At 48.4% G+C, this 14,858-nt stretch overlaps 1 protein-coding gene across 2 annotated transcripts in view; it reads left to right on the forward strand.

The window, feature by feature from the left end:
* Positions 1-14,858, forward strand: part of LOC146784326 (poly(ADP-ribose) glycohydrolase-like) — an 868,511-nt gene that overhangs the window by 816,962 nt on the left and 36,691 nt on the right. For both annotated transcript variants that reach the window (XM_085636068.1, XM_085636067.1), the window contains exon 15: positions 4,815-4,940. In XM_085636068.1, the coding sequence (XP_085492194.1) occupies positions 4,815-4,940 (126 nt within the window). The remainder of the gene's footprint in view (positions 1-4,814; positions 4,941-14,858) is intronic.

A 14,858-nucleotide genomic window follows, 5' to 3' on the forward strand; every position in this document is an offset into this window, starting at 1 on the left:
TACATCAAAGGGCCAGCGCCACTGGATTCCCTAGTGGTATCCACCGCAAGAAAAAGATCAAATTCCCAGGCGTCAGGCGAAGCACCACCACATGACAAAGAATCAAAGCTCCTGGACGCGTCAGGAAAATGCACTGCGTCACAGGCAGCTAATGTATGGCGTATCACCAACACTCAAGCGCTATTGGCCAGATACGACAGAGCACATTATGATGAACTAGAAACCATCATGCACCATCTCCCAGAAAAATTTAAAATAGGGCCAATGAATTAATCCAAGAGGGTAAGACCATAACTAATACCTCTATACGCTGTGCCTTAGATGCAGCAGACACAGCTTCCAGGGCCATTAACACCAGTGTCCTACTCCGTCGACACGCTTGGCTGAGAGTGTCAGGCTTTAAACCAGAGGTACAAGCCTCCATATTAAACCATCCGTTCGATCAGGAACATTTATTCGGTCCAAAGATAGATGAGGCCCTCGAGAAGATGAAAAAAGATACAGATACGGCGAAATCTATGGGAGCCCTACAGTCACACCCTCCTAGACGCTCCTTTTGCCACTCTTCCTTTCGGGGCACGGGCAGAGGCTACTCCTCAGATAGCGCGTCCACGTCCTACAAATCCCCTCCTCAGTACACCTTCACAAAAGGTTATCAAAGAGGCGGCAATAAAGGCAAAACAAATACCGCCCGCTCTGCCACACCGCCTACCCAATTACTTTCCCCTGCTCCCCCCAGACCATCCCACTCCGGTCGGGGGCAGACTACAAAATTTCCTTCACGTCTGGGAGTCCATCACATCAGACAAGTGGGTGACCCAAATTATTCGTTCAGGGTACTGCCTGGAACTCACATCTACCCCCCCCCCCCCAACATTCCACCCAGGCAACGCCCAATGTCACAAGAACATTCCACGTTACTAAAACAGGAGGTGATCTCCCTACTACAAAAACACAATAGAACAGGTACCCCACGATCAGCAAGATGTAGGGGTCTGCTCCCTATATTTTCTGATACCAAAAACAGACGAGACTCTACGACCTATCTTAGATCTCCGGCCTCTAAACACATACATACATTCGGACCATTTTCACATGGTAACACTTCAGCAGGTACTTCCGCTCCTCTCCCAGAACGACTTTCTCACCACACTGGACTTGAAAGACGCGTACTTTCACATTCCGGTACACCATGCCCACAGAAAGTACCTCAGATTCGTAGTGGACGGGCAACACTACCAGTTCAAGGTGCTCCCATTCGGGGTCACAACAGCACCACGGGTATTTACCAAGTTCCTAGCGGTAGTGGCGGCACACCTCAGAAGACAGCACATTCACGTCTTCCCGTATCTGGACAACTGGCTGATAAAAGCCGCGTCCTACAACCAATGTGTACACCACACCGCCACTACAATCCAGCTACTTCACCAACTAGGCTTCACGGTGAACCACCAAAAGTCCCAGCTAACACCATCCCACATAAAGCAATACCTCGGTGCCACCATAGACACCTCAAAAGCCATTGCCTACCCCAATCCGGCAAGGATCACAAGCATTCAGGCTTTGCGTCAAAAATTCATACTTCAACACTCCCTCCCAGCAAGAGTGTTTATGCAACTGATAGGGATGATGGCCTCTTGCATTTTCATAGTGCCTCATGCAAGACTCCAGATGCGTCCACTCCAAGAGTGCTTAGCGCGCCAATGGAACCAGGCCCAGGGGCAACTGACAGATCTGGTGTTGGTAGACGGTTGTACCCATCGTTCTCTGCAGTGGTGGAACACCACAAATCTTTCCAGAGGTCGACCGTTCCTGGACCCGGTTCCACAAATAATCCTGACAACAGACGCATCGCTCTCTGGCTGGGGAGCTCATCTACTACACCTCACAGTGCAGGGCACATGGACGCCGCAACAAAAGTTACTCCACATCAATCATCTGGAGTTACTGGCAATCTTTCTAGCCCTAAAATCCTTTCACACACAGATTTTAGGCAAGGCAGTCCTTATCCGCACAGACAACATGACCACCATGTACTACATCCAAAAACAAGGCGGCACACACTCTCCACAGCTCTCTCAATTAGCACAGAGCATATGGAGATGGACAATTCCACACAAAATCTTTCTCCTAGCCCAGCATGTCCCAGGAGTCCAGAACACCATGGCAGATCTGCTCAGCAGACAGACGCAGCAGATCCACGAGTGGTAACTTCACCCGTTCTTTCAGATGTGGGGGCATCCACAGATAGACCTATTCGCCACCCACGAAAACAAAAAATGCCCAAGCTTCGCCGCCAGATACCCACACCCATTGTCCAAAGGCAATGCGATATGGATGAACTGGTCACGCAAATTTGCATACGCCTTTCCACCTCTCCCACTAATTCCATTAGTGGTGCGAAAGCTACAACAGCACTCCCTCACACTCATTCTACTAGCTCCAACATGGGCCAGACAACCGTGGTACACCATGCTGCTGGAACTCTCGGTAGTGCCACACCAAAAGTTGCACCTCTCACCATGCCTCCTAACCCAGAACCATGGAGAGATCAGACACCCGGACCCAGCTCAGCTCAACCTTGCGATCTGGCTCCTGAGATACTAGAATTCGGATACCTTAACCTTCCCCCAGACTGTATGAATGTTATCAGTGAAGCTAGACGTCCTACCACTAGAGCCTGCTACGCTGCCAAATGGAAAAAATTTGTTGTTTATTGCCATAACAACACAATCAACCCTCTAGACGCATCCATACAGCACATCATATGCTACTTACTACACCTACAAAGATGTAACCTAGCATATACATCCATTCGGCTACACCTCGCAGCAATTGCCGCTTACTTACAAAACAGACAGCACCTACCACTTTTCAGGGTGCCTGCCATTAAAGCCTTCATGGAAGGCCTAAAACGAATAATTCCCCCCAGAGTGCCACCCTCACCTGTGTGGAACTTAAATATAGTGCTCACAAGGCTAATGGGACCGCCTTTTGAACCCTTGCATAAATGCGAACTGCAATTCCTCACATGGAAAACAGCTTTCCCTGTAGCCATCACCTCCCTTAGAAGGGTCAGTGAGATACAAGCACTTACTATACAAGAACCTTTTCTCCAAATGCACCCGAACAAGGTTGTCCTACGTACCAATCCAAAATTCCTACCCAAAGTCATCTCACCCTTTCATTCTCGCAACCTCAAACTGTTGCAGAAAGGGCTCTACACACACTGGATGTTAAAAGGGCCTTGCTTTACTATATCCAGAGAACACAACCTTTCAGAAAGACAAACCAACTGTTTGTCTCCTTCTCTCCACCACATAAAGGCAACCCCATCTCTAAATCAGGGATAGCTAGGTGGATTGTAAAATGCATACACATTTGCTACCACAAAGCAAAACGCACGCTATCTGTTCCCCCTAAAGCCCACACTACAAGAAAGATAGGGGCTTCTATGGCTTTTCTAGGGAACATCCCATTAGATTATATCTGCAAAGCAGCTACATGGTCAACACCGCACACTTTCACTAAACATTACTGTGTAGATGTGCAAACCAAGCAACAAGCTAGTGTGGGCAAGGCTGTACTAAAAACACTATTTCAAACCACTGCAACAGATACCGATGGTCGCCGCTAGGGTTGGGCACTGCTATATAGTCTATGCAAAAGTGTGTAATCTGCAGCTCATATGCCTCGAACGGAATATGCTACTTACCAGTATGCATCTGTTCTTGGCATGTAGAGCTGCAGATCTACACACGCCCACTCGCCTCCCCGGCTACCTGCATCTGTTCCAGTCTATCTTATTTAGATACAACACACATGGGCTTCTTCACTGTTATTACTACGCTCCATCTTTCCCTGCTGGCGAAAAACAATCTGAGGATGGAGCCGAAGCCCATGCGCAATACGAACCAAGGGAGGAGTCACCGACCTCGTGACTTCCAAAGACTTTCCAAGAGGAAAAACAAACTGCAAACATCCGGGCCCAACACCAGATGGCGATCTATGCAAAAGTGTGTAGATCTGCAGCTCTACATGCCAAGAACAGATGCATACTGGTAAGTAGCATATTCCTTTCTTCCCCTCCCAGTTTCGCTATTTTTTAGCTATTGTGATGTTCTTTGATGCTCCCTTTGTGACTGTAACGTTTGATATATTTATTTGACGCATGTACATCCATGATTATCTTCCCTCCCTTAATTGTGAAGCGCTCTGATATCCCGCGGGATCATGTTCGCGCTATATATAAAAGTTTATAAAGAAAAGTACACTACATTTACTGCACGACCTCGGATTTACAGTAAATCCGTTGAAGTCCCATCTTCAACCCTCCAAGATGCAAACGTACTTGGGGGCCACTCTAGATACACAAAAAGCTCTAGCCTGTCCCAATCCAGCCACAATCCACAATATTCAGGTTCTCATTTCCAAATTTCAACCCAACCACTCATTACCAGCTCCAGTATTCATGCAGCTACTAGGAATGATGGCATCTTGCATCAGGATAGTTCTGTATGCAAGACTTCAAATGCGTCCCCTTCAGGAATGTTTAGCACGTCAGTGGAATCAGTACTGACACCAGTGCTCCAGTTGGAGTCTTATATATATTCAAATCTCTCCACAATCTGGATGGTCGGAGCCACATAGTGCTCTCTGGTATTGTTGGTGAAAAACTCTGGCACTTGAAGGAAGTAATTTTGTCTTCTTTCTCACCAACTAACACTGAACTGTTGTTAAAGTCCCTTACAATGTTTGTACTTCACTGCATAAAGATTAAGATGCCATGTTTTGTTGGTCTCCTGCATCCACAGGACTTCTGCAACTTATGGCAGCTGCAGAGGCAGGAAGGGATGTGGCATACTTCACTTTTGGTGACCGTAAGACGATGAAGGAGCTGCATGAGATGCATCTGTTCCTGGAGGACGGTTTCACAGTCGGTAAGTTCAAATGATCATACAGCTCTCAACTGCATGAGACTGCTGCTTCATTATTTAAGTTGCTGGAAAGACTAGGTCGTACATTTGATCTCAACACTGAAGCATCGTTTCTCCCCTGTTTGGGATATGTTTACGTCCAGGAGAGAAAAGATCACCAGTTGTATCTCTGGCTTTATGCAGGTAAGGTGCAGAATTATCAATGGCACTGAAGTTAGGCTGATTCCGCTTGTCCTAATGATCTATCACCGACATTATGAGTTTCTCTTGCTTAAGGTTGCATCAGGCTTTAAAGTCACCTCTATGGAACAGGAATTCCTTCTTAAATCTCATGCAATAGAAAGCTGATAAACCAGCTGTGTGTATGCACCTCGTGCGGCAGCCCACTTATTCACTTTCCCATTCATAATATCATCATCCACTTCTATTCCAGTATGTTGTTCAGCCCGTATCCGGCCCATTAGTCACTGCCAAGTTGCAAAAAATATAGTTAATTGGATTAAGCCTATAGACTAACTGTTACTTGAAGGTCATATATTTGGGTCGTTAGCTGGTCCTTAACAGATCGTGGACTACTGGACCCCTGGTATCTGAAGCAGGACACCAAGAGCCATGAACCATTTCTAAATAGGGCTAACCATAGCAAAGTTGTGATAATATATTTTGTTTGTGTGGCACCTGTGCCCCATTAACTGAAACTTTGTTTGGAAATACTGTTGTAAACCTAATGAAGTCTTTTGAGTTCAGGCAGCAGTATCTCTATAAGTTAACTTTTTCCAAACAGCCAATACTAAAGAAAATCTAGCACTCAGGATGCAAATGATATAACAATGTTTGAGGTTATGTCTGCGTGCCAGTAGACCCTCGTACCACCTCATATTTCATGTATATGTTTATTGGTGTTATAATAGGTTAAGCCCACCTACATCCAAAAGGCCAGGGGGCTAATGCGTTGATGTTAAAAGGGAAAAGCAAATTAACTATTACTTAGTTGAATATCAACCTAGTGTGAGAAAGTGCCCTCTTTCTTGCATGGTTGCCCCCACTGTTTGCTGAATTGCTGATGTGCTTTGACTGAGTGTACCCTGGGCTCCTGCTAATCAGGTACCCAGGGTCTATGTTCTTTCCCTAAAACTGCATTGAAGCCTAAACCCAATTGGCAAATCTGGCCACGGGTCAGCCCCTGGTAAATGGTACCACAGGTACCTAGGGCACTGTGACCAGAGAAGGCCTCTGAGGGCTGCAGCACTTATTGTTCCGGCCTCTGAGGGCTGCAGCACTTATTGTGCCACCCTCAGAGGTCCTGTACCCTGACACTCACACACTACCTTTGCAGGCTGCGTGTCTTGGTGTAGAACAAAATGATCCCCCTCATTTTGAAATTTGAATCGCCCCAATTCCCCTTTATCTGTGCTCTCGTTTACCGACCTCCCCACCACATGCCCCCTTTTCCCCAACTGCTAGGTGAAATGATTTCCCAACTAGTCATCAACCATGCCAGGATCATTCTTATCGGAGACTTCAATTACTGGCCCACTGACGCACAGGAGAGCACATGCTCCGTAGAATTCACGGATCTCCTATCGGGTATGAACTGCACCCAACATGTGTACGCTGCCACCCATATCAAGGGAAATATCCTGGACCAAGTCTGGACCTCCAACTTGGAAATCACACAACCATTAATCTCCCCTTGTACATGGTCAGACCACTCCCTTATCACATTCACTATGGCCTGTATCCCCCTCATGAAACCTTCCCTGATGGGCAACCATCTGACCAGAAACTGGAATCGGGCCAATATTAGCGACTTTTGTACATTACGAAAAGCCACATCATCTATCGAACAAGATTCAATCTGCAATCAGGTAACTAGCATCAAGCAATGGCTTGAATCAGCCAGCGACAGTGTCACCCCCTTTAAGAGAACCAAACTCAAACGCCCTCATTATGCCCAACGCTGGTTCTCTGACGACCTGAAAATAAAAAAACTAGCACTCAGGCAAGCCGAGCGTAGTTGGAGACGAGAGTATGCCCCAGACAAAAAAGCTACCTATGTATCCCTGTTAAAAGACTATAAAAACTCTATCCTCCAGACCAAGGCAACCTACTTCTCTTCGAAACTCATGAAATCAGCCACTAAGACCAAGGACATCTTCTCTATAGTCGACGAGCTTTCACAACCCGATAGAGTGATAGCAAAACTTGTCCCCTCACAATCCCTATGTGATTTCCTGAACTCGTACACCATTGAGAAAATTGCCACCATTAAAAGCAGCATCCCTACTTCCACACTCTCAACTGCCACCCCCATCACATGCAAAAATCCCCATGTGTTGGATCATATACCCCTGATCTCCAGGGAAGAGTTTTTTGTCTTGCTAAAAATAGTCGGATCAGGCTCTCCTACCGACTGCTGCCCCCCTCACATCTTACAAGAGGCTTTCTTTACCTGCCCAGACCCGCCCCTTTCGCTCCTCAACAACTCTCTTGAACAAGGCACTGTCTCAGACACCTTTAAACATGCCGAAATTGTCCCAATCCTAAAAAAAAAACCAACGCAGACCCCTTGGTCCTGAGCAACTTTCGCCCTATTTCTCTACTCCCTTACCTTAGTAAGATCTTAGAGGCCCACGTAGCAAACTGTCTTAGCTCATTCATTGAGCAATCTCAGTTCCTCGACCCCCAGCAGGCAGGATTCAGACCAGCACACTCCACGGAATCAGTCATCCTAGCAGTCATGGACGAGCTTAGGAAGGGGGCCGCTAAAAACATCACCCAGGCCCTGGTACTCTTGGATCTGTCAGCCGCATTTGACACGGTCGATCATGATCTCCTGATCGATCGTGTCTGTAATGCTGGCATCCAGGGCCTGACTCTGAGGTAGGTCTCCTCCTTCCTACACAACCGATTCTAGGCTGTCCGTCTCGCCAACTTTTCAGCCGAGAAAGTTAGATTGACCTGCGGGGTACCCCAGGGGTCCTCTCTCTCGCCCCTTCTGTTCAATCTATACATGCTAACTTTGATCTGGTCCTTACGCAAAAGTAGAGTCGTAACTTTTAACTATGCTGACGACCTCCAGTTGGTGTTCGAAATTGACTCTTCCAACACCTCAGTCTCCAACTTTCAATCCACCATGAGCTCTATCAGCAAATGGATGTACACCAACCAACTAAAACTCAACCCCGACAAAACTGAGCTGATTCTGACTGGAGGCACCTCCAACCCTTGGAATTCTAATTTCTGGCCCCCTCTGCTAGGCTGTCCCCCTCGCCCAGCAGAATCCGTAAAAAGCCTAGGGGTCATAATCAGCAACGATCTGTCGATGAAATCTCAGATTAGCGCGGTGGTATCTACCTGCTTCTTCCACCTACAGAGAATCCGAAAGATCTGTAGATTCCTGACCACTGAGGCCTTGACCGTAGTTCTTTTGGCCTTGGTCATCTCTCGTATTGACTATGCCAACTCGCTCTATGTTGGCATTCAGGTCTACCGACTCCACCGTCTGCAACCGGTTTAAAACCAAGCAGCCAGGCTCATTTTCCATCAAACCAGACACCAACATGTCCGCCCCGTGTTGAAGAGCCTCCACTGGCTTCCGGTGGCCAAACGCGGTGCATTCAAACTGGGCTGTACCATCTTTAAAGACCTTGCCGGTCACGGTCCAGCATTAATCTCGTCTAGGATCCATCGCTATGCTCCCTCTCGCGAACTTCGATCCTCCCATCTGAACCTGCTTACAACCCCACCTTTAAAGAGAAAAAACACGGTGGTCTCAGATTCTCTTTCCTGGCCCCTCAGTTCTGGAACTCTTCCTTTTGAACTGAGGTCAGTAACCTCTTGCACCCAATTCAGAACACTCCTTAAGACCCTTCTGTTCTCTCAGGCATATGAGTAAAGCTCCTGTCATCATACCACTGTCGTCTTCCTGTCCTCAGCGCCATGAAACCATTTGGTGTAAGTGCGCTCTACAAATATTTTTAACATAACAGTCGACATGGCACACATCCCTGTGTGCCATGCCTACAACCCACTACCCTGGCATAGGTCAGTTACTCCTCTAGCTGGGTGCACTATCCCAGTGGTGAGGGTACAGGTGCATGAGCCCCGTACCCCTACAGTGTATTACTCCATTCTTAGATATTGTAAGTGCAGTGCTGCTATTAAGAGTATATGGTGCTGGGAGTTTGTCATTACAAACTCGACAGCACCATAATGGCTACTCGGAAAACTGAGAGGTTTGGAATCAAACTTCTCAGCACATTAAACCCACATGATGCCAGTGTGGGATTTAATGAAAAATGCATACAGAGTGCATCTTAGAGATACCCCCTGAAAACTAACCTACCACTAGTGTCCTGCCTGAGTGGCTGCTTTCAGCTGCCACCACCATACATGTTTCTGGACTCCTGGGTCGAGATCCTGCTGCTCTCTGGGGCCTGAAACAATGCACATCCTGGGACGAGGTGCCAAGCCTCCTCCCCCAGGATGGGCAGGGTTCATGAAGGGGAAGCTTCAAAGGCTTGCCACCTTTGTGATCTTCCCCGGGCCACTTGCTGCTCTCAATAACCGGTCCCCACTGGTCCTGACCCCCACTTTGGGCGGGAGAACCGGCGGGAAAAACAAGCGAGGAAGAGAGGTGTACCCACCTCTGCCAACTCTGGTGGGGCACGCGAGGTGAAGCACAACTCTCAGTCCACGCCATCTTGAAGATGGGGGGGACTCAGCCAACCTGGGACAGGCTCATTCCCCCCCTCCCACTGGAGGGTGGCATAATAGGGGGTGTACTCACCCCAGGGAAGGGACCCATTGGTCCCTGCCTTTTACCTACCTATAACGCACCTAAATCTAGTATTTAGGGGCACCCCTGAACCCTGCTTCCTCAGACAAGAATCTGCAACAAGAAAAGAAGAAGAAAGACCGAACAGCAGTACCGAAGCTAACAAGAAGACGCCGCCCACTGACTTGGCCCCAGCCCTCCCAGCCTGTCTCCACCTCGAACCTGCTCCTGCGATATCCCAGTGTCCTGCAGCCAGCAACCTCGAAAACCCCGTAGGACCTGCCTGCCTTCAAGCACAAAGACTTTGTCTCCCGTGAACACCGGATTTGTTCACCTGCAACCTCTGCCTCTGGCCGGACACCGCGAATCCGCCCCACCACGGTCCGAGCTCGAGTGGGAAAACACCACGAGGAGGTCACCCCGGCGATCCTGACCCGAGATCCGGCGGCCCTAGACCTGCCTCAAGCCTCCAGCAGATGCCTGCACCGTAAATCCAGAAAGCCCCCCTAGCAGCGACCAGGAGCTGGTAAGAAGATCCGACCCCAAAAGGCACACCTGCACCCGACGCCCCACGGCCTTGTGTGCCCAAACCAATGGTACCTAACCAACCCCTAACTTCCCAACGTACCTCTCGAAGTGGTGGTTGCACCCAGAAGACCTTCGTCCCCGAGCCTGCAGTGCCTTTGCAAACCGGAGGTTCCCAATTGAAACCAACATGGCGCCCGATGTCGAAACAGCACCCTGCACCCGACCACCCTAGTGCCGCTGCACCTTTGGTGCTATTTTGTTTCCCCATTTGCCCTGAGCTAACGTCCAGGAGCTTTGCTCCCACAACCCAGTGGCCTGCTTGCCAGCAGCCACCAACCGGAGGCCCCCTATCCCCCATTGGATAACATTGGGCCTCAGAACTCTGCACCAGGCCGCCCTAGTGCCGCGGACGGTGTAACAAGAGTGCATCTTTGACCATGGAGGAACCCTTGTTTTAACCCCAGAAGCTCAACTCCAAAGACCGATTACTTACCTGGTAACCGTTAACTTCATTTCTCTCCATAGGAATCCATTGACGGTTTTTCTCTGGAAAATGTTCTAAGTGTGGAGTTGATTTGTATGGAAACCAGAAAAATAACAATTGTGCAAAACTGATTTTACTTACCTTTTCTCTTGGAAAAGTCCCAGTGTGATATCTAGGCATATCACAGTGAGTAGAAAAAGTAATTTAAAAAGTAATCTCAAAAGTAACGTAAAAGTAATTTACCTGCAATTTTATTTGCAAAGTCGATACAAAGTATATGTACAGCATTTCCCAGTATTGAATTACCAGTAATTCAAACTGTAACCATTTCCAAGTACATTTACCATTGCATTTCAAACTGTATATTTACTGCAAAGTATTTATCAACTTACCTGTGCCAGGCTTGCTTGGTTCTAGAAAATAAAATAACTAAAAGAATATTTTTATACAAAACCAATTGGTCTGAAGTTCACTCTTTGAATGTGTGAAATAATTTGCTGATTGAGTGGGTACAACAAATGCTTAAGACTGTCCTCTGATACTGCCTTACTGCTCGACCACACTACCACAAATAGAGAGTAAGGTTTTATCTAACTTTACCTCTGCCTACCTTTGGGGTTCCACTGGACTCTGTGCACACTATACCTCACTTTGGCATACAGAGCCAGCTTCCTACATTGGTGGATCAGCGTTGGGATATACAGCTTTGCATTTGTTGGACTACTTGGTTACCACCTGATCAAACAACAGAACTCTTAAGTTGTCTTTAGAATTCAGATTTTTTCAAATTGGCATTTTTGGAAAAATTACTAAAAGTCTCGTTAGGGCCCTGGTTAAATCCCTTTAGAATTTTAGAAAACTAAAAGTCACTGTAGCTAGGGTTTAGAAGTTTTTTTAACAATGTCTCAAAACAAGAACCCAGCTGTTAGTGAAAATAACCACAATGACAGAGAACTTGGTTGAGGAGCTCGACCTCACCCCTTACCTTCACTTGTCTTCCAAGGAGATAAGGTCCCTACGTAAACTTAAAACCATAGCCATGGGTCCCCATCCCACCAAACAAAAGCTCCAGGAGCTGTTGGCTGGGTATGCTAAGGACCACCCACCTGAAAAGGGTGATGACCAGTCAGATGGAGAAGGAGTGGAAGAGGATGACCAGGTAGATCAACCCCCTCTACTGCTTAGGGAGCAAAGGGCCCCAGTGGCCCTGACTCCAAGAATCAACCTCTCAGTACCTAGATCCCACACAGGTGGGTCAGGCATTAATGAGGACATTGAGGACCGCCTCAATGAGGAGGACAGCCTTTTAGTAAGGTTGACCAAAAGACTGGCTCTAGAGACCAGGTTGCTGGCTCTAGAAAGAGAGAGAGCAGAGATGGGCCTAGCACCCATCAATGCTGGCAGCAATGTACTTAATAAGGATAAAGAGCAATCTTATGATCCTAAAATCCCCAAAGGGATGGTCCCCAAATATGAAGAGAGTGATGATATCACAAAATGGTTCACAGCCTTTGAGAGGGCTTGTGAAATGAGAAAAGTGAAGAAGTCACACTGGGGGGCACTCCTTTGGGAACTGTTCCCTGGTAACTGCAGAGACCGACTCCTGACCCTTACAGGGGCAGATGCTGGGTCTTATGACCTCATGAAGAGAACTCTGAGGGATTAGTACTCACAACTGAGGAATACAGAATTAGATTCAGGAGGGCTCATAAAACCCAAAACCAATCCTGTATTGACTTTGTGGACTACTCCGTTAAAACACTAGAGGGTTGGTTAACTGAACACGATGTGCATGATTTCAATGAACTTTACCATCTGTATATAAAAGAACATACGTTCGAGGCATATGAGCTGTAGATCATATGCTTTAGCTTAGATCGCCATCTAGTGTTGGGTCTGGATGTTTGTACTTTGTTTTTCTTCGAAGAAGTCTTTCTAGTCACGAGGTAGGTGACTCCTCCTTTCGGTAATAGTGCACATGGGCATCGACTCCATCCTTAGATTTTTTTTCTGCAATCTGGTTCGGATGTGTATTGCTGCGCTCCGGTTCGTTATTGTTTTCGAACTCCTTCGAAGCACAATCCACTACCCTTGATGGTATTGTCATTGGCCGAGGTTCCCCATTCGACGCGCATCGTTTCAACTGAGAAAGCCTTCGATCGAGAAACTCGAGGCGGGCCGTTGGACCTACCTGTGCCGTCCGCGCTAGCAGTCGATGGAACGGACTCCATTTAAACTATGTCCCCGGTGTCGTGCTAAGTTTCAACGCACCGATTTGCACGAGGTCTGCAACCTATGCTTATGCCCGGAACACAACGAAAAGGACTGTAATGCGTGTTGATCGTTCCGATGGAAAAAGACAATTCCTGATCGTCGAGCTCGACGCCGCGAGATGCAACATCACAGCAGCTCCATACCGGACATCTTCGGCAAAGATTCCGATATCCAACATCCAGCTGAAAGAGCCGAGAAAGAAGAACAGGTCTCTGTGTCCGAAGAAGACTCCGACATGGAAGAACAACAGCACACCGTGAGTACTGATTCCCCTGTGCCCAGTCAACATAAAACAAAGGCTCCGGTACCCCCTTCCTTCGCCTTCTTGCTCAGCTCAGCACCAACAGAAAGTTTCAGATGCTCCGCCCTCCAGCCAGCTAAGAAACATAAGGAGAAGCCTTCTGACTTGGGCTCCAGCCGGCCCCATTCTGGTGCCGAACCAACACCGAAACATAAGTTGAAGCATCTGCCGGTCACCACACCACCGGGACTGAAGATTGCACCTTCGACACCGAAGACCTTGTAGCCGAAAGGCTCCACACCTAAAAGCTCAGAGCCAAAACCTCCTGCACCGAAAAAATCGGAATCAAAATCTTCGGCACAGAAAGGCTCGGAGCGGAAACCTACCAAGCACAAAGACTCGGAGCCGAAACTTATGACACCCAAAGGGTCGGAGCAGAAACCTTCGACACTTAAAATTGGCATATAAAGATAAGGACACTCCATCCAAAAAGCCTCGGTGTGACGAACTACCTTTGGATCCAAAACAGAAAAAAACTCATCAGTTCGAGGCATATGAGCTGCAGATTATACACTTTTGCATAGATCGCCATCTGGTGTTGGGCCCGGATGTTTGCAGTTTGTTTTTCTACTTGGACAGTTGGTGACTCCTCCTTCGGTCCGTACTGCGCATGGGCTTCGGCTCCATCCTCAGATTGTTTTTTTCCGCCATCGGGCTCGGATGTAATACTTCGTGCTCCGGCTTCAAACCTTTCCAGTTCGACCTTCGACGAAAAATCCTCGTCCATCGAGATTCTTTAGACGGAATCGACTTCATCATCTCTCTCTTCGGCACTTCTTCGATTCCAGACATCGGCAGCGGCCTTCGGGCCTATCTCGACTCCGGTCTCGGCCGATGGAAAGGACTCCCTTCAAGAAGTGCCCAAAATGTGGGTCTAAATTTCCCCACACCGACCTCCATCAGGTGTGCAACCTCTGCCTTTCTCCCGAACACGAGGCCCGAGACTGCCCCGCCTGCAAGTCTTTTCGATCGAAAAAGACTATTCGGGATCGACGAGCTCGACGCACCATGGCGCACTCATCGACCTCGGCTCCACCTGACATCTTCGGAGAAGACACCGGAGCTTCGGGACAGCAGCACACCGAGCGGGAGGAAGATGTCGTCAGCGCTTCCGAGGCCGACGACTCCGATTGGAGGAGATCACACCGGCGCAGAGGGTCGTGAGTACTCTACCCCCTCCCCCGCCCATACCGAAAGAGACTCCGTTTACCCCTTCGCCTCCGGGCCTAGGGAAAACCAAGCATACTGCTTCCATCACCCCACCTTCGGGCCCGGTGAAAAAGCATCACAAGTCTCCTGGCGGCTCGGGCTTGGGCTCGAGCCAGCCTCCTAGCGGCGCCGACAAACATTCTTCGGCGCCGAAGAAAACAAGTTCCGTTCCGAAGCCATCGGTGTCGAAACCTGGCCTCTCGGTGCCGACCAAACACAAATCCCTCGGCACCGACGCTTCCGTGTCGAAGCCTGCCTCGGCGCCGACCAAAAAATCGGACACCCCGAGAAAGCACGGCGCAGATAAACCGACGAAGCCTTCGGTTCCGAAAACATCGGCACCGA

This window comes from Triturus cristatus, chromosome 11 (genome assembly GCF_964204655.1).
Source record: "Triturus cristatus chromosome 11, aTriCri1.1, whole genome shotgun sequence".
Classification (NCBI taxonomy): Eukaryota; Metazoa; Chordata; class Amphibia; order Caudata; family Salamandridae; genus Triturus; species Triturus cristatus.